The sequence below is a fragment of the Garra rufa genome, chromosome 19 (assembly GCF_049309525.1).
Source record: "Garra rufa chromosome 19, GarRuf1.0, whole genome shotgun sequence".
Lineage (NCBI taxonomy): Eukaryota > Metazoa > Chordata > Actinopteri > Cypriniformes > Cyprinidae > Garra > Garra rufa.
This window is the reverse complement of record NC_133379.1, coordinates 33,130,259-33,150,955: the sequence shown is the minus strand read 5'-3', so window position 1 is coordinate 33,150,955 and position 20,697 is coordinate 33,130,259. Positions and strand designations below refer to the sequence as shown.

The 20,697-nt window shown below is 34.5% G+C and overlaps 2 protein-coding genes across 2 annotated transcripts in view; one reads left to right on the top strand and one right to left on the bottom strand.

Annotated features, from left to right (window-relative positions):
- The window catches only part of agxt2 (alanine--glyoxylate aminotransferase 2), an 18,451-nt gene extending 13,989 nt beyond the window's left edge, over positions 1–4,462 (top strand). Inside the window, 2 exon segments of the mRNA XM_073824587.1 lie at positions 1,746–1,844; positions 3,362–4,462. Of these exon segments, the coding sequence (XP_073680688.1) occupies positions 1,746–1,844; positions 3,362–3,463 (201 nt within the window). The 3' untranslated portion in view covers positions 3,464–4,462.
- Positions 4,463–4,683: 221 nt separating this feature from the next.
- dnajc21 (DnaJ heat shock protein family (Hsp40) member C21) lies at positions 4,684–20,433 on the bottom strand. Its single transcript, XM_073824861.1, has 12 exons — positions 20,092–20,433; positions 19,828–19,921; positions 17,416–17,539; positions 16,393–16,521; positions 15,082–15,386; positions 13,960–14,129; positions 12,732–12,825; positions 10,227–10,388; positions 7,769–7,811; positions 7,488–7,651; positions 7,084–7,168; positions 4,684–5,159 (listed from the first exon to the last, which is right to left on the bottom strand). Exons 1-12 carry the CDS (start codon positions 20,186–20,188, stop codon positions 5,001–5,003), a joined length of 1,626 nt encoding a protein of 541 aa, XP_073680962.1. The 5' UTR covers positions 20,189–20,433; the 3' UTR covers positions 4,684–5,000.
- Positions 20,434–20,697: the final 264 nt, after the last annotated feature.

Below are 20,697 nucleotides of genomic sequence, written 5' to 3'. Positions count from 1 at the left end.
GAAGCGAACTTGGGTTCTGCAGCAGGACAATGATCCAAAACACACGAGCAAATCCACCTCTGAATGGCTGAAGAAAATCTAAATGAAGACTTGAGTGGCCTAGTCAAAGTCCTGACCTGAATCCTATTGAGATGCTGTGACATGACCTTAAAAAGGTGGTTCATGCTCGAAAACCCTCCAATGTGGCTTAATTACAACAATTCTGCCAAGATGAGTGGCCCAAAATTCCTGCACAGCGCTGTAACAGACTCATTGCAAGTTATCGCAAATGCTTGATTGCAGTTGTTGCTGCTAAGGGTGGCCCAACCAGTTATTAAGTTTAGGGGGCAAACACTTTTTCACACAGGGCCATGTGGGTTTGGATTTTGTTTTCCCTTCATAACAAAGTTTCATTCAAACACTGCATGTTGTGTTTACTTGTGTTATCTTTGAATAATATTTAAATTAGTTTGATGATCTGAAACATTAAAGTGTGACAAAGATAAAAAAAAATTAAAAATCATGAAGGGGGCCAACACTTTTTCACACCACTGTATGTATGTATGTATATTGGACCACAAAATCAGTCATAAGAGTCAATAAATAAGCTTTCCATTATTGATGTATGGTTTGTTGGGATAGGACAATATTTGGCCAAGATACAACTATTTGAAAATCTGGAATCAGAGGGTGCAAAAAAAAAAAAAAAAAAAAATACTAAATTATAATACGCCTTTAAAGTTTTCAAAATGAAGTTAGCAATGCATATTACTAATCAAAAATTAAGTTTTGATATATTTACGGTAGGAAATTTACCAAATATCTTCATGGAGCTTTATCTTTACTTAATATATTAATGATTTTTGGCATCAAAAGAAAAATAATTTTGACCCATACAATGTATTTTTGGCCAGATGTCCAGTGTCATGTTGTTCAATGAAACCATGTTTATATTAAAGTTAAATTCATTAAACTAAAAATTTAAGTAAATAAACAAGAGCACAGATTAATTATGTTTTGATTACCTCATTACTTCTTTCTGCTATCATAAAATACACTTACTTGTTGGTGGAGTATGAAATTAAAGCGAGCTTGTGGCATAAATGCCCCATAGATTGAAGACAATGGGACAAAAAAATGTCCCGGCTCCATTAAACAATGTATTACGGTTGTTGCGATTAAAATGGAATGTGAAAATTAATGAATAGTGTCTTTTACGTGCTGTTGGGTGCAGAGTTGAGCCTTATAACCAATCAAATGTGTTTCTGTTGAATTTAGGAATGTATTAGCCAATCAGAGGCGCTTAGATTAGTCAATGCTTAAAACGACAGAGCTTTGATGTGTGGAAGCTCGCAACACAAATCTACACAGATACCATGTCAATAAACGATTATTTTCGTAGCTTCAGTGATTATAAGAGTTAAAAGATTATATTTTGCATAACTGGTGCTAGACTAGACTAACGTCATGGTCATGAACCGACATGTTTGTCCGTGACGTGTCCAAACAAACGTTTTTATATAGTTTTCTATATCTATATTAATAAACAGTCTACATAACCTACAGCCCTGTGAGCTCATGTATAATGTATCATTTAGATTTTAAATAGTCTGTTGTTATTAGCAACAGGTTAAAATACTGATTGAAGTAACTGGGTAAATAAAAAAACAAGATTTTGTTTTCAATCACAGCTTGTTAGCTCCAATAGCATATTTGAAATAGTTTTTTCTAAACCCACTGAACCTCTTTCTTAAACCCATGTGTAGGTGAGCAGGGACCCGCTCCCTCATGAGGCCATGGCTGAGATCTTCGAGGACACTAAAGACATGGGCGTTCTGATTGGGAAAGGGGGACTGTATGGACAGGTAGGCGAGGGTTATCTGAAAGGACATGTGTAAAGCGGTTTTTGCGGAGGTGGAATACAAATGCATTGGGTGTGCAGGATTGTTGTGCAATGGAAAAGGTATTTCAAAGATTCACTTCAGTGTTGTAGTGACATGGATGCCTGAGGAATCCTGCTTGTCTGAACTTATGGAAATAGTCAGTTAGCACTGAATGTACACTTACACTTGTTAACCTTTACATTAAGATGCATTTTAAACTTTTTTTATCTATATCAGTAAATATAACACTTATATTAGTAAATATAAAAAAACTAAAGTTTAAGTAAAAATAAAAACTACAGTCAAATATACCAATTTTTAAAAATAATTTATAAATCTATAAAATAGTAAAATGTTGCATATATGTAAATATATAATTGACATATACACACACACACACACACACACACACACACACTTATATTAGTAAATATAAAACTCATATTAGCAAATATAAAAATCTACATAAACATTTTTAAACAGTACAAAAATAACTATAGTAAAATACAAATTAAGAAACATGTAAAATGTTTTTACATGTCAATATGTATTTATAATACATTATATTTATTTTTTTGTATTTGTATTTTTTTTTAATTTACATTACCATTAGATTTATATACAATATGACCTTACACTTATGTTTGAAATGTATAAAAAATATATTTAAATATAATTTTTTAAATTTTAATATTTAAAATATATATAAAATGCATTATTTTTATTTACTTTGTTGTATTTTAAGTATATGTATATACTTATATGGTGCGTGTGTGTGTGTGTGTGTGTGTGTGTGTGTGTGTGTGTAAAAAAACAACAACAGTAAAATGTATACGTTTTTCTACATTTAAATGCTGTTTAATAAGAATGTATATTACTTTTTTACATTACCATTAGTATTTAAAATAAAATGTTTATTTATTTAAAAAACTAAAAAAAGCAATGCGTTTTATTTTCTTATAGTAATCTAAAATTGTTTTAAATTTATATATATATATATATATATATTTTACAATTATATATGTAAATGTATATATTTACAATTATGTCTGTAATTATATAATTTTCTCTATTATTTGTATATTTATTTTATAAGTAAAAAAAATACAGTAAAACGCAACTTAATAAAAATATATATATTCTTTTAATTTTTAATTACATTTATGTTTACGTTACCATTAGATTTATATACAGTATGACATTACATTTATATTTAAAATGTAAAAAATATGTATTTAAATATAAAAAACTAGAAATATATATAAAATGCAATACATTATTTACTTATAAATATTTTAGTAATATAAAATACAGAATATTTCAGACATTTCAGAATTTCACAAGATGCTTTTTTTAGGTCAACTTGGGAAAATTATGCAGTTTGGTGGCTAAATCTGACAACATTTTTTGTAACCTACATTTTTAAAAAATATATATTTAAATCTCAGAAGTCTCATCCTCAAATGTTTTTTTCCCCTCTCTCACCTATTCTTCTCCAGACTTTCAGGATCAAGCCTCCTATGTGCATAACTAAAGACGACGCAGACTTCTTCCTCGCCGTGTTCGATCAGGCACTGCAAAACTACATGGAGAGAAGATAAGACGAGACATACAGAACATGATGAAGACACACTGGCTCATATTTCATCTAGAGAACTATACATTACAAAACAGGTCTGGGCAGTTCATCTAAAGACTGCCGAAGGCAACTAACACAATTCAACTCTCACATTCCTTAATATCTGAAAGTATTATGTCAAGAGTGGTTCTCATTAGACTCCCTCTTGCTTTACTAATTGAATACCCTATACTTCAGAAACTTAGCACCTAGAAGCAGATACTTATAAGCACTTGAGCTTTTGATCACTGACATTCTGAAACCAAATCTTTCAGTAACTGGAACTAGTTTTCCTCTCTAATCATTTAGGAGACTGACTTACTGAGCACTTTAATTTAAAGAAGAACATGAGTAATGCAAGTCATGTTTCCGTAATGTAATAAAGTATACTAATTCAAGAATTAGCACAGTAAAATAAAATGACCATGTAAAAATATTTTAGTATCCTCTGACAATACAGGATGATATGCTTTTTATAACAGGTCTGTGTTATTTTACAGGTACTGCTACATTTTGCCAAATGTTCAATTGATTTTATTCTTTAAAAACAGAACTTGTCAGATTCCCTTGTGTAAGAAAGAAAAAAAAACGTAAAAGCATCTTTTCAATTAGGTAACTGTCTTCAGTGCTGGAAAATATAAGAAATACCGTTTCTTGCAATGCTAAATAAAGACTTAAGCACATTACAAATATCCCCAGCTTGTTAAGTATATATAAACAGCAGGGTTGCGTTTACAGTAAAACAACACTATTATAAATACATAAAACGTGTTTGCAGAGTTTTGCCTGACCCAGCTCAACTGACATTCATAGTCTATGCGATTAAGGCAAGCAATGTCACATTTTAAATAAATTTGTTGTCCCTTAAAACAGTATGTGAAGATGATATATGGATATTTTTTGTCCCGTAAAGAAAGCAACTGTATATTAAATAAGCATCTGTTGTTCTTAAGAACCTTTCCTGGAAATCCCATGGTATTTGTTTTGCATAACACTAAGCCTTTTTATACCGCAGCTGACCCATTACATTATTTAGTATAATAAAAATATTTGAATGTTTAGCCGTTTCCTTTTCACAATTCTAGAAATAACGTTGCTGTGAAATTTTGCTTCAAAACATTTCCAATAAATCCAAGCTCTGTGAAATATCGTCAAAAGCATGTTCAAAACATCCATAGGTGTTTTATTCCTCACGTAGCCGTTTACAGGTTACCAGTCTGGAATGGTGACTATGAAAACCCAACTAAACGTGTCTAAAACTAAAAGTCTAAGTCTAAAAATATTCACCTACAGTGCAGTTCTGAGGCACCAGATTACACATCAATTATGGTGGGAATAAATGGCAGCTCATGGGAAATCTTTTGGCATATGGCATGTTACAAAAGAGATGTTCAGTCTTCTAGGGACAGAAACACACACGCTTCCTGATGGTTGCACAACTGCATGTCGTCAAATGAGGTTGTGATTTCTTGGACAAGTGTACATTTAGAGAGGCTTCAGTCTTTTAGGCTGCCTCTAGGTTATCTGTTTTTCCTGGCGTCTTTCTTTTTCTTGCACGTTTGGGCGGCGTTACTGGAAGAGAGGGCGGTGGCGTGGCCTGTGGTTTTCAGGTGATCGAAAAGTTTGTTCCTGGTGGCGAATTCATACTGACAGGTCACACAGCGCAAGCTGACTTCCTTCTATTAGGAGCAAGAAAACAAATCAAGAAAAGTTACATTGACACCGTGTCTACACCGGACGCAAGCATATCTACCACAAATTTGCTGACAAATGTGACCGTAGACCACAAAACAGGTCATAAGGGTCAGTTCTTTGAAACTGAGATTTATACGTCATCTTAAAGCTGAATGAATAAGCTTTCCATGTGTGGTTTGTTAGGATAGGACAATATTTGGCTGAGATACAATTATTTGAAAATCTGGAATCCGAGGGTGCAAAAAATATTGAGAAAATCACCTTTAAAGTTGTCTCAATGAAGTTCTTAGCAATGCATATTACCATTAAAAAAAAAAAAAACGTTATTATATATTAACAGTAGGAAATGTACACAACATCTTCATGGAACATGATCTTAATTAACTTAATCCTAATTATTTTTGAAATAAAAGAAAAATCAATTATTTTGATCCATATAATAAATTCTTGGCTATTGGTACAGATATCTGTGCTACTTATGACTGGTTTTGTGGTCCAGGGTCACATATCAAAATAGCTATAAAATAATGATAATTGTAATTCAATATGGCTTTATAATAAGACAGTAAATAAAATATCAAAATTATTAAAACAAGCAATATTTCTATTTTAATATTTAATTGTGAAAAAAATTATAAAATGTAAACTGTTAAAAAAAAAACAAATCTAGTATTTATGGCTTATCTGAGAGGATTAGTTCACTTCCAGAACAAAATTTAACATATAATTTACTCACCCCCTTGTCATTCTAGATGTTCATGTCTTTCTTTAGTCCATTTTTTAAGGAAAACATTTCAAGATTTCTCTCCATATAACAGATATGCATGGAAGTTTGAACTTCCAAAATGCAGTTTAAACGCAGCTTCAAAGAGCTCTAAATGATCCCAGCTGAGGAAGAAGGGTCTTATCTTGTGAAATTGACAATTTATATACTTTTTAACCTCAAATGCTCATCTAGTCTCATCTATGCAATGCACATGTGTAGTCTGTGTAATCCGGGACAATACAGTTAGGATATATTGAAAATCTCCCATCTCTTTTTTGTCTTCAACTTCAAAATCACCCTACAAAGCTGTTTTACCTTTTTTAGTAAAGGGCATTTGATGATCTTTGTATGTTCACTTTGTAAACACTGGGTTGGTACTTCTGCAGCGATGTAGGGCAATTTTGAAGATGGGAGTTCAAACTTGGGAGCACCATACATATCCTGAGAAAAATCCTGAAATGTTTTTTTTTTTTTTTGCAAATTAAAATCAAAGAAATGAACAGTAAACAGTTTCACTTATAGAGATAGTTAACACAAAATAAAAATTCTGTCATTAATTGTGAAGATCTCTATAAGAGAAGAAATTGTTGAATAAAGTTATTTTTGTTTTCTTTGCGTACAAGAACGATTCTCGTAGCTGCATAAAATTACGGTTGAACCACTGATGTCACATGGACTATTTTTTTTTCTTTTATAAACTTACTACCTTTCCAGGCCTTGAACTTAGTAATTGCATTGCTGTCTAAGCAGAGTCAGAAAGCTTGTGGATTTCATCAAATAGTAACTTAATTTGTGTTCCGAAGATAAATGAAGGTTTTACAGGTTTGGAACGATGATGACAAGAGGGCGAGTAATTAATGATAGAATTTTCATTTTTGGGTGAACTATCCCTTTATACTACAGTTTATATGATTATTTAAATATATAATGTGTAAAACTACTACATTACATCAACCTGAATCAGAATAAATTAATTTGTTGTATGCGCACATATTACTACTCTGTTATATTTGTTACAGGAAATCTCATGAAGTCATATGGAGTTGTTTATGTTCAGATGATAATTACAAAACCGTTGTAACATCATCGAGGAGTGTGTTTGCTCACATGTACACACATGCTAACAGAAGTACAGTACGCACCTCTTGAGCAACTTCCACAACTCCGTGTGGTTTGCTGTTCTTTTTAGAGTCTTTTCCACCTTTCTTCACTTTTGTCTTTGCGGAGCTGTAAAAGGTGACAATAACAGTTAACCTCAATTCACATCAACGAACAGAGGGCTACCCACAATGCATGGGTTTAAACCAGGGATGTCAAACTCAATTCCTGGAGGGCCACAGCCCTGCAGAGTTTAGCTCCAACCCTAATTAAACACACCTGATCTAGCTAATCACGCCCTTCAGTGCTTATTTGAAAACTGCATGGTTTGAGTGTTGGAGCAGGGAACTAAACTAAACTCTGCAGGAACTGAGTTTGACAGCCCTTGTTTAAACGCTTTACAAGAGTTTCAAACCAGTTGATTGTTAAAAAGGCATGTGAGGGATACCTTTTTTGATTTGTGGATTCACACTCCTCTGGTTTTAGTTTCTCATCTGCATCCTCAGAGGGGACAGGGGCATCCCCATTGTTGCCCGAATCAGGCACAGGCGCGGGATGCTCTTCTGTGGACTGTGGGACTGTGCTGTCAATCTTCGGCTCTTCTGAAATATTCTGCAGAACAACCGAATTAGAAAAATCTAATTTTACTGGATAAAATTTATTGCAGTTTCAATTACAATTACAATTACAACACCTCAGTGGTTTGCAGATTGGATTTCAGTTACTTACATTTTTCTGCTGGCGTCTCTTTTTCTTCTGCCTTTTAGATAATCTGTAATTAAATGAACCAATCAGACAAACAGCTAATAATGCCTTCAGATGCTGTTATCTTTATGTATTACTGTTTTAAATTTCAGGTTTAATCATTTTAAATAATTATTAAAATGCTTACATTATTATTAAAGGGTTAGTTCACTTCCAGAACAAAAATGTACAGATAATTTATTCACCCCCTTGTCATCCAAGATGTTCATGCCTTTCTTTCTTCAGTCGTAAAGAGATTGTTTTTTTGTTTTTTTTGAGGAAATCTATTTAGGAATTTTCTCCATATAATGGACTTCTATGGTGCCCGTGAGTTTGAACTTCCAAAATGCAGTTTAAATGCAGCTTCAAAGGGCTCTAAACCAGTGTTTCCCAAACTTTTTTTCTGGGGACCCACATTTTAAAGTCGATAAATCCTTGTGACCCAATAAACATTAAGCCCATATAGTTCATATATCATGAAGAGAATTTATGCATTAACAAAATATGTATGACCATTTTTAAGGTCATGCTTCCACTTAACTATTTAAAAGAGATACAGATATTTGACAAAGCACATTTTTTTTATTTAAGTAAAATGCAGATTTGCAGAAAATGCTGTTTACCACAAACACAATATTTATCCGTTATTTTGATTTCAAATCCACAAGTGCTTTTTCAGCATTGTGATCCTCTTTTATCACAGTACACTAATACAGTAACAGACATTTTCATGTTTAAACTCAATAAAAAACAACATATTATTCAATGCACTTGACTTCTAGATTTGTATATTAAGTTGCTCAAGCAAGTTGCAACACATTTAAACACAACATAGGGAGGCTATAGCTTCCTTTTCTAATTGAAATTGGGCTATTAAAAAATATTTTAATTAAAACTTACCACAGACAGAAACAGTCGGCTCTCATGCTTTTCTTTCGCATTAAATCTTTATTAAAAACAATGCTTTAAAGAACTTTTCTGCCTGGACAAGTGCACGTATTATGTTGCCTTTTTCTTTAAAACTGCACTTTTCCTTATTTTAAACCTAGCCAAAAAGCCACGTGTTGACAGTGAAAAAGTGGACTTCATTTATATGCATTTATGGGACATTTTCGTGTCAATCCATGTTCATTTTTACAGCGAACAATGCGCTGTCACTTTAATTCAGCACATGCAGCGCTTGAAGCACAGCAAAAAATAGACTCTGCCGAAATGATCGCTGCTCTGCTGCAAACGCACTGCTTCTGGGACGCACTGCTGGACTGCAACCGCGTGCAGTGTGAACGCTCCAATCCGTTAACATGGGTGCGGAAAAAAATACGCAACGCATACGCACTGCAGACGGAGTATGAAACAGGCGATGCAGAGCGCAGCTAAAGAACAACAAAAAAAAAAAAAGAAAGCAGAAGAAGAAGAAAACGAGCTCCCTCGTGCGGCTAATAGGTGAACTACACATATAATTGTAATTTTAATCAAAGAGTATATAGCGCACTAAAAAATAGTGCTCGACTTGGCGACCCATACAATATTTCCCGCGACCCACTTGTGGGGACCCCGCCTTTGGGAATGACTGCTCTAAACAATCCCAGCTGAGGAAGAAGAGTCTCATCTAGCAAAATGGTCAGTCATTTTCTTAAATAAATTAATATTTTTACACTTTTTAACTACAAATGCTTGTCTTGTCTAGCTCTGCAATGTGTACACTGTGTGCACTCCAGTTCAAGACAGTTAAGGGTCGAAAAACTCCCATCTCATTTTCTCCTCTAACCTCAAAATCGTCCTACATCGCTGTTTTACCTTTTTATGTAAAGGGCATTTGATCTTCTTTGCATGTTCACTTTGTAAACACTGGATCGGTACTTCTGTTGCGATGTAGGACGACTTTGAAGTTGGAGAAGAAAATGAGACGGGAGTTTTTCAACATACCCTAAGTGTCTTGAACCGGTTGCATGAGCATTTGTGGTTAAAAAATGTGTAAATATTAATTTATTTTAAGAAAATAACAGATAATTTCGCTAGATAAGACCCTTCTTTCTTGGCTGGGATAGATTTAGTTTTGTTTAGAGCCTTTGAAGCTGCATTTAAACTGCATTTTGGAGTTCAAACTCACAGGCACCCTTGAAGTCCACTATATGAAGAAAATTCCTGAAATTTTTAACTAAAAATAATTTCTTTATGACTGAAGAATGAAAGACATAAACATCTTGGATGACGGGGGGGGGGGGGGGGGGGGGGGAGTACATTTATCTGTAAATGTTTAGTTTTGGAAGTGAACTAAGTATGTTCAATCTTATCTTATCTGTTTACAATAGTATTTATTCCTATTATTATTAATTTTACAGTGATATTTCATTATTGTTCATTTTAGACATTATGGATTTATCATAAAAGTTGCATGTTACAATTGAAGAGAACATCGCAAGTGCTGGCAGGCATGTTTTACTTTTGTCTCGGTGTGTCATCGAGTTCATCATCATCTTCATCGTCATCATCCTCTTCCATCTCTGCAGAGTTCTGACTCAGCGACTTCTCTTCCTCCTCCAGCTGTTGCCGTAGCAATGCCACCATCTCTCTGTGTTTCTTAGATTTCTCATGATTTTTCATACTGTTGTGTGAGAGAAGAAAATGATACTGCTGCATTAGTTGCATGTAGTCCAAGACAGTCATCTAGTGCAAAAACATGTGGTTCGTTTGAGATTATTTAAAAAACGTATATGCTAAGGTAGAAAAACCAAATCTATTCAGAAAAATGTTAAGCAGTGCAACTGTCTGCCACTTTGCAAATCGTCTGCCACTTTGCAGAATCAGCAACTGGCAGACGATCTGAACGAGTTCTATTGTCGGTTTGAAAAGACACCATTTACACCTCCAACATCACCCCTCTCCCCCACTCCTGTAACACCCATTCAAATCAGTGAAGATGAGGTACGCAAGGTCTTCAAAAAGAACAAAAGAAGAAAGGCACCAGGCCCTGACGGTGTCACACCAGCCTGTCTGAAAACCTGTGCAGATCAGCTGGCACCCATTTTCTCACAGATCTTCAATAGGTCTTTGGAGTTGTGTGAAGTCCCCGCCTCTCTGAAACGCTCGGAAATCATCCCCATTCCAAAGAAACCCAAAATAACAGGACTTAACGACTACAGACCTGTGGCGCTAACATCTGTCGTCATGAAGTCGTTTGAAAAACTGGTTCTGGCTTATCTGAAGGACATCACCAGACCCTCACTGGACCCCCTGCAGTTTGCTTATCGTGCAAACAGGTCTGTAGATGATGCAGTGAACATGAGTCTACATTTCATACTGCAGCATCTGGACAAATCAGGGACTTACGTGAGGATCCTGTTTGTGGACTTCAGTTCAGCCTTCAACACTATCATCCCAAACCTCCTCCTGCCCAAACTAACTCAGCTCTCTGTGCCCACATCAGTCTGTCAGTGGATCAACAGCTTCCTGACAGACAGACAGCAGCTAGTGAGGCTGGGAAAATTCTCATCCAGCACCCGGACTATCAGCACTGGCGCCCCTCAGGGTTGTGTCCTCTCCCCACTGCTCTTCTCCCTGTATACAAATGACTGTACCTCCAAAGACCCCTCTGTCAAGCTCCTGAAGTTTGCAGACGACACCACACTTATCGGCCTCATTCAGGACGGTGACGAGTCTGCTTACAGACAGGAGGTAAAAGAGCTGGCTGTCTGGTGCAGTCATAACAACCTGGAGCTCAACACGCTCAAAACTGTGGAGATGATCATAGACTTCAGGAAAACCCCCCCTGCTCTCCCCCCACTCACCATCATGAACAGCACTGTAAACACAGTGGAGTCATTCAGGTTCCTTGGAAATACCATCTCTCAGGACCTGAAGTGGGACATTCACATAGACTCCATTGTGAAAAAGGCCCAGCAGAGGCTGTACTTCCTCCGCCAGCTGAGGAAGCTCAACCTGCCACAGGAACTGCTGAAACAGTTTTAGTCTGCCATCATTGAATCCGTCCTCTGCACTTCAATTACCATCTGGTTCAGCTCAGCTACAAATTCTGATCTCAGAAGACTACGTCGGATAGTCCGGACTGCTGAGCGAATCATTGGTACAACCCTTCCTACCCTTCAAGATCTGTACTTATCCAGAGTACGAAAAAGGGCTGCCAAAATTACTCTGGACCCCTCACATCCAGCACACTCACTTTTTGAACTGTTACCATCTGGTCGGCGCTACAGAGCACTGAGCACTAGAACGACCAGACACCGAAACAGTTTCTTTCCTCAGGCAATCCATCTCATGAACACTTGATCGTGGAACATACAACACTATACATTCTTTATTCATTTTTCCGTTATTTATTTAAAGCACATACTTACTTCCATTCAAATGTCTTTGCTATTTTTGCACATTGTCTGTCTTGTATACTTCTATATTGTTCTTTTTATAATATGTATCGTCTTGTCACTGTCATTCTGTAGCCCTGTGGAGCTCTGTCACAAAAACAAATTCCTAGTATGTGCAAACATACCTGGCAATAAAGCTCATTCTGATTCTGATTCTGATTCTGATTCTGTTTTCCACATTTATAATACTAAGCAAACTAGAATGATTTCTGAAGGATCATCAGCTTTGCATCACAGGAATAACTTGATTAAAATGTATTAAAATGGAAAACAGTTCTTTTAAATTAAAATAAGATTTCACAATATTACTTTTTTTATTTTATTTTTAATGACTTTGTGAGCCTTTAAAACCAGACTTTAAAAAAACCTTACTGACCCCAAGTAAATGTACACATTCATACATATACATAATGTAAAGCAGCTACAGATCTCAAGTGAAATATTATATAATGATTTTAACTTAAAAACGTTACATGTAAAAAAAATTATATAAATGATCTCTGAAGTGATGGAGGGTGTGCATGGAAAGTTTCAGTGTGGTGTATTTGTGCGTTCCATTTACTCACGCTTTATCGGATTTGAAAGATTTGTCACAGGCAGGGCAGTACAGGTCATCATAATAGTCGTCTATTTCCGTGGCACCATCTGCCTGCATTACATCTGACAAAAGTCAAGTGGTGAGATACGTGCGCTGTCCATTACTCATAAATATTTACAGTATAACAAGTATTTTTCATGAGTTGGCGACACTCTGTGAGTCACTGCATATATGTATGAATCACCGATGTTTGCTCTGACTTGTTCTGTTCGTTTATAGTGGCCTCAACAAAATTTGTACATGTGATGTCACACCTATATCGGAATATTACTGCATACACTACCAGTCAAATGTTTTTGAACAGTAAGATTTTTAATGTTTACTTACTCAAAAGTCTCTTCTGCTCTCCACACCTGCATTTATTTGATTCAAAGTACAGCAAAAACACAATTTAGATTTTTTTATTATTTAAAATAACTGTCTCCTGTTTGAATACATTTTAAAATGTAATTTATTCCTGTGATTTCAAAGCTGAATTTTCAGCTTCTTTACTCCAGTCTTCAGTGTAACATAATTCTTCAGAAATTATTCTAATATGCTGATTAGGTCTTCCAATAATTTTTTTATTATATTTAAAACAGTCGAGTACATTTTTTCAGGATTCTTTGCCGAATAGAAAGATCAGCATTTATCTGAAATATAAAAGGCTTGTGTAACTGTATACATTATATACCATTCAAAAGCTAAGAGTCAGGGAAATTAATACTTTTATTTAGCAAGCATGCTTTAAATTGATCAAATTGATTTAAAGTGATGTTACAAAAAAAATGCTGTTCTTTTGAAATGGCTATTCTTTAAAGAAACTTCTATTTAGCTGTTTTCAACGTCATATGTTTTTGAGCAGCAAATCTGAATATTAGAATGATTTCTGAAGGATCACGTGACTGGAGTAATGATGCTAAAAATTCAGCTTTGAAATCACAGGAATAAATTACATTTTAAAATATATTCAAATAGAAAACAGTTATTTTAAATAGTAAAAAAAAAAAAATTACTGTTTTGCTGTACTTTGAATCAAATAAATGACTGACGAGCAGAAGAGACTTCTTAAAAAAACATTCTTCTGAACATTGTTTAGTCTTAAAATGATCTAGTGTGCACTGAACTTTTGACTGGCCCCTGAACCTCTGATCACCTCTACCCAGAATCCACTCATGTATATACTGTATATATATATCTGTGACATCAGAACTCACCTCCTGCATCCACATTTGCCCTTTCCAGTCCGTTTTCCACCTCCTCCTCATCCTCTTCACTCTCTGATGCATCACCAAACTCTTGACCGTACTCTGCTTCCATCTGCTGCAGTTCTTTCTCCAGCTCTGACATGGCAGCCCAACTCTGTTCCTGATAGTCTTCTGCCAGCCTAAAGGCACACAATCAACATGTACATAACTGTAATAAAATATATTACAGCAACAGTGTTATATATATATATATATATGTGTTCTGAGTCAATGTCGCAAAGATCCTGACTTGCATCTCCTTTTTGGACGCGCCTTGAGTGAGAAATTTATCTTTACGGATTACACAATGAACAAATTTTTGTTTTTGATTTGTTTTATTTCGTTAAGTAATCATTTAAAGCTTTCTATAGATATGTTTTTCACTTTTTTGTTAAGCACTCCTGTTCAAGAACGAGACGACAGAAAGCGCATAATTTTTGTTTTCTTTATTTTATAAAAACACTATAAAGTTTTTTGATGTATTACTTTTTCCTTTGGTAGATTATGGCATGGAAAGTGCAAAGCGCGCTCCCTTTATTATCACTAAAAGCGTCAAAAATCTTAGTTCATAGAGATCTCACAAAGTTCCGTTATAATCAATAAAGCTTTCTAAACTACACAATGAATCTTTTATTTACATCACGTCTGCACTTAGTCATGAGATGATTCACGAGCGCGCAAAACGGCAATAAAACCGATCTGGTGCTTACAGCGGTGAGTGAATTCTGACAAACTGTTTCTAATTGTTCGAAATCAACACTTCTCAACGCTGCAAAAACACGCTGGATTGTTTGCCAGATCTCATGACGTTCCAAACCCCTAAGACCTTGATCATCTTTAGAACACACAATATTTTTGATGAATTGTTGCACAAAGTTATCATTTTTGTTTTATTTGCACACAAAAAAGTATTCTCAGAGGTTCATAAAATTATGGTTGAACCTCTGATGTCACATGGACTATTTTAACAATGTCTTTACTACCTTTCTGGGCCTTTAACATGTCAGTTGTATTGTTGTCTATGCAGGATCAGAAAGCTCTCAGATTTCATACAAAATATCCAGTCTTATAAAATGTGCTAATCGTACTCACTTGGCCTGGTGGAGCTTCTGCTTTCTCCTCAGTTCTTCAACTTTTTTGGCCTTCTCTGCGTTTTGCTCTTCCACCAACTTCTTATGGGCCTGAACGCGCTTATCACGCTTTCGAACGAAGGCCACTAGTTGGCGCACTAGCTCGTTGTGCTCTTTCCTAGCCTTGTCCCTGGTTTTCTTGTTCTCTTTCTCCATGGCTCTCTTCTCCCAGCGGTTTGAGGCCTGTCGCGTGTCATACTCCTCCTTCCATGCAAAGTTTTTGCGTGTACAGAAGCTCTGCCAGTAGCCATAGAATAAATGCACCACCTGAGAGACAAATGAAAGGAAAAAGTTTAATACTATATAACTACGTTTTATGTATGAACTTCCTGGATGCTTCATCCTTTTAACCACAAGATGAAGAGTTTTTAGGAGGCTGGTGCACTCATCCTCTGTTCAGCTGCTTTTTGCAAGCCTCCACTGATGGCAAACACTCAAAAAATCCATTAGGTAAAGTGCAGGTTTGAGCCACACAGGAAGGGGAAACAGTTAAGATCATTTAAGAGCCTCCAGGTCTAATTGGAATGAGATGAACCTCATTGTTCAGACTCTGGAGAAAATGGTCTCAGCAACTGAAAGAGAGGCTGGATCCCTTGAATTAAATGTGAAGTCTTCCATCAAGATTTTTCCTCTCTTTTAGCTAACAGTCTGAAAAATGTTTTCAGATTTGGACGAGTCCCATCCTGTTACCCCTAGTAGCTTGGAAAAGTATTTATAGATGGAATAGTTTCTGTGTTCTATTTAGCTAATAAGTTAATAATCCACAGTCTCATTTGGCTGTAAGGTCTAAAATGCACTAAACCTCTTGAAGAACTCTGATGCCAGCACTCAAGAATTTCATGGTATAAATACATATTTCTCTAACAAACACAATGCATACTCTCCTACTATCTTAAAATTTGTTTTTCATCAACTGGCTCTCACTGTCCATACATTACTTCTGTTTCAAGACTTGTTTGATTTTCTAGGTAATTTAATAATTCTGGTTCACTAAAAAGAACAAGATCAAAGGAGTCAGAATCACATACATTACTACCATTCAGAAGCTGGTTGAGGTTAAATAAGATGTTTTATATTTTTTAAAAGAAGTCTCTTTAAAAAAAAAATATTACAATTTCAAATAGCGGTTTTATATTTTAAATTGTAATTTATTCCTGTGATGGCAAAGCTAAATTTTCGGCATCATTACTCTAACCCTCAGTTTTATCAGTATTGCAACAGCTGTGCTTTATATTTGCGGAAAACTGTACTGTAAGTGCCAGTGTCTACATACAGTGTCATAATCACTCTGAGAGTCTCCAAATGAGGGAAACTGGTCCTCCTCTTCTTCCTCATCTTTAGTGTGCTCCATCTCCTCCTTTACGATAGTCTCAAACACGTTCCTGTATACAGTGTAAAAGCCCTACAGAAAAAAAAGAGTTTGCAGCATTAAAATACATGCATTTCCACAATAAACGGTCTGAATCATTCCAAAACGAAAGCATCATTTGTGCATTTTCAACATGAGCTTCTACTGCCCTCCAGCAGTACATGATGGTAAAGCAGACATTTGAGCTATACACCACCAGTCAAAAGTTTTCAAACAGTGAGATCAGAACATGTGTCTCTTCTGCTTACCAGGCCTGCATTTTTTGATCCAAAAAAGTACTTTTAATTCTTGCAGCATCATTACTCTTCAGAAATCATTCTAATATTCTAAATTCATGCTTAGAAAACATGTATTATTAGTATTATTATGTTCAAAACAACAGAGTAGATTTTTTCAGGTTTCTTTGATGAACATTTAGGAAGAACAGCATTTATCTGAAATAAAAAAAAGTGAAACATTATAAATGTCTTTCTCTTCACTTCTGATCAATTTAAAGTATCCTTGCTAAATAAAAGTACAAATTTCTATTAAAAAATACTGATTTCAAACTTTTGAATGGTATAGTGTATAATGTTATGAAAGCTTTTTATTTCAGATAAATTTGGATATTTCTATTCAGCAAAGAATCCTGAAAAAAATGTACTCAACTGTTTTAAATACTGATAATAATAATAACATTAATAAATGTTCCCTGAACAGCAAATTGGCTTATTAGAATAATTTCTGAAGGATCTGTGACACTGAAGACTGGAGTATTGATGCTCTCATTTAGTTCAATAACAGCTACATACAGAACACCATAGTCTTGATATGCACTTTTTGTTGAACAAATAGATACAATGCAATGGTAAAAGACATCTGTCTGACATATTTCACACATTTAAAAGTGTGACTACTGGCAACAAAAAATGAATTTTAAATATTCACCTTTTCATCATCTCCATAACCTGAGTAACAGGTGACAGTGAAGAACTGCACGAGATCAATGCTGTCATCCTGGTACTCGCCACTGACACCTCCTTTCAGCAGCGCCTCTCGGTGGTTATCATACCTAAATACAAATGTAACAGCCATATTAGCATAATTAAATATTAATGGAATCATATCAAAGGCTGTTATAGTCATTTTAGTATACTTAAAAAATGGCAAATGCTGATTAGTATTACTGATATTAAAAAAATGTGTGTTTGTGTGTGTTTTCTACACTACCAGTCAAAAGTTTTTGAACAGTAAGATTGTGTTTTTTAAACACGTCTCTTCTCTCTCACCAAGCAAGCATTTATTTGATCCAAAATACAGCAAAAACAGTACAATTTTGAAATATTTTTTACTTTTTTCTATTTGAATGTATTTTAAGATGTAATTTATTCCTGTGATCAAAGCTAAATTTTCAGTCACATTACTCCAGTCTTCAGTGTTACATTATCCTGCTGATTTGCTGTTTAATTTACTTTTTTATTATTATTATCAATATTTAAAATAGTTAAGTAAATTTTTTCAGGATTCTTTGATAAATACAAATATCTAAAGACCAGCATTTATCTGAAATAAAAAGCGTTTGTAACATTATACACTACAGTATACTATTCAAACGTTTGGAGTCAGTAAAACAAGTTTTGGGTGGAAAGAAATGATAGAAATTAACACTTTTATTTAACAAGGATGTTTTAAATTAATTAAAAGTGATGATGAACACTTTTATACTGTTAGAAAAGATTTCTATTTCAGATAAATGCTGTTCTTCTGGGCTTTCAATTCATCAAAGAAACCTGAAAAAAAAATCTACTTAGCTGATTTTAACATAATAATAATAAATGTTTTTTGAGCAGCATATTAGAATATTAGAATGATTTCTGAAGGATCGCGTGAGTGAAGTATCAGTGCTAAAAATTCTGTTTTAAAATCACAGGAATAAATTACATTTTAAAATATATTTAAATAGAACACAGCTATTTTAAATAGTAAAAAAAAAAATCAAAATACTGTACTGTTTTTGCATTACTTTGGATCAAATAAATGCAGGCTTGGTGAGAACTTCTTTAAAAAAGATTAAAAATGTTGACTGTCATTTTTTGTTTTTCATATATGTTATACTAAATTAATTGTTGTTGATTTTCAATAAAACCTGGGATTTATATTGAAAATATGACTTTAAATTTACTTAAATTGGAAAGCAATGGCATACCCTGCAAGGTATACTTTTAGATTCATATTAATACAATAATAATAGTAATATACGTGTTACTGATTTCTTTGCAATTTACAACCCATTACTAATGCATCTAATACTAATACAAGTTCACAGTTTTGATAAATTTTCATTTTTGTTACACAGCTAGAACACATCAGTGTCAATGTCAACAACGTCTCTGTCATTTCCAAGCCCATATGCTGTTTTTCCACTGAACACAAAGGGAGAATTTTGAAGAAGCTCTCTTGTACAACAGCAGTGGCCACTTCTGTCACGCTCTTAAAAAAACACCGTAAAAGTATCCATAACACCATATGGAAAATAGCAAAATTCACATTTTATCGGTTGAATGGAAAACACACAGTAAAACCTGAAATTATTCAGACACCAGACATATATTTGTAATATTTTACTAGTGGATGCAAAACACTATAGTTCATTTATGTAAGTGAGGATAGCAAAATAAAGTAAAATGTGACATATTATACCCAAAAATTATTCATACAGTGGACTAGCAGGAAAACCGATAAACAATTTTGGACCAAAGTTTTGATTTGACACTTTGACTTGACCATGTTTTGTCACATACCTTTCTATCAAGGTTATCTGACATTATCAAGATGAATTTGTTGAACAGTGAACACAGTTTAACTCTTGAGTTCTTGTCATATCTTATTACCATTTTTTAAACTATAGAAAATCAATAAAGTGTTGAAGGTGTCTGGATACATTTTGGTTTGACTGTAACTGCACATTGGTTTGGAATGACATGAGTAGGAAAAAAAGGTGAGCTACTCCTTTAACCAGTACCCAACAAGCCAACATTACATTTCTGTCTATTTCTTACACAAGACCATGACTTCATTTAACTTTTCATTAAAGTGGCAGAAAAAAAATCACTTTGAATCTACTTTTATATATAAAACTGTGGTTTAGACATTTCACAAGAATAAATCATGTTATGGGAAATAAAGTAATATAGGTGGATAAGGGACAGAATAAGATGAAAATAACTATCCTTTTTAAGGATTGTTTACACAGGATATGCAACATAATTAGCCTACAGTAAAATCTCATTAGTATTGAACTAAGCTAGATGTACTGTATCTAGGATGCACATAGTTGTTGCTGTTTATTGGACATCTTACCAGGCTTTCTCCTGTGGGTCACTCAGAACATCATACGCCGCTTGGATAAGTTTGAACTCCTCTGCAGCCTCCTCTGCATTGTCCAAGTTCTTGTCTAGAATCAGAATTAAAAAATATATGACCTACATCACAAGACTAACTTAAGTCTTATAATCAACAGCACTTGGCAGATCATTGTCAGAAAACAGACAACAACAGCCTTATTTATTAACACAGGACAATAACCTCTATTAATCATCAAAGATATAAGACGAAATTAAATACCTGGGTGCCATTTCAAGGCTAATTTCCTATAAGCCTTTTTTAGTTCGTCGTCCGTCGCTTCTCTTTTAACCCCCAGCACTTCATAGTGACACTTCATCCTGCTTTATCTGAGAGAGATCCTATACAAACTTAAAAGGCCGTGTTTTGAAAACCACTGTCATTAGCTACCGCACAAAATGTCATCAATATGCCCACGTGGATGACAAAACTAAAACCAAAACAACCCTAACCTAATATAACACTAAATATAATAAAGATAATACTATAATTAAACCACTAAACGCGCTTATTCATCAAGTTCTCAAACAGTTATCATGTTTCACTCGATGTGAGAACCGCACGAAGCCGGTGTAGTGTGTGTAGCCAGACGCGTCGCATAAAATTGATGTCACGAACTAAACGCGGTGCTATTGGCTGAGAGTTGTAGCTTTTAAGTATTAACTTCTATTTGAAATACTAATATTCTTTGTCTTGTATTTATTCATCTGAGATTGCATTTGTGTGTGCATTAAATGTACTAAAGAATAAAAAATGTTTTTTAAAGAATAAAATAATATTTCTAAATATCTTTCGTAGCTCACCTAACCTGCTATATATTTATTAACA

Excerpts from the sequence above, each read along its gene's own strand:
- dnajc21 (XM_073824861.1), bottom strand. The coding sequence starts at position 20,188 with ATGAAGTGTCACTATGAAGTGCTGGGGGTTAAAAGAGAAGCGACGGAC. Across the intron at positions 19,922-20,091 it reads AGCCTTGAAATGGCACCCAG|ACAAGAACTTGGACAATGCA; the intron begins GTATTTAATTTC and ends TTCTGATTCTAG. Across the intron at positions 14,130-15,081 it reads CAGAAGCTCCACCAGGCCAA|GCTGGCAGAAGACTATCAGG; the intron begins GTGAGTACGATT and ends GTGTGCCTTTAG.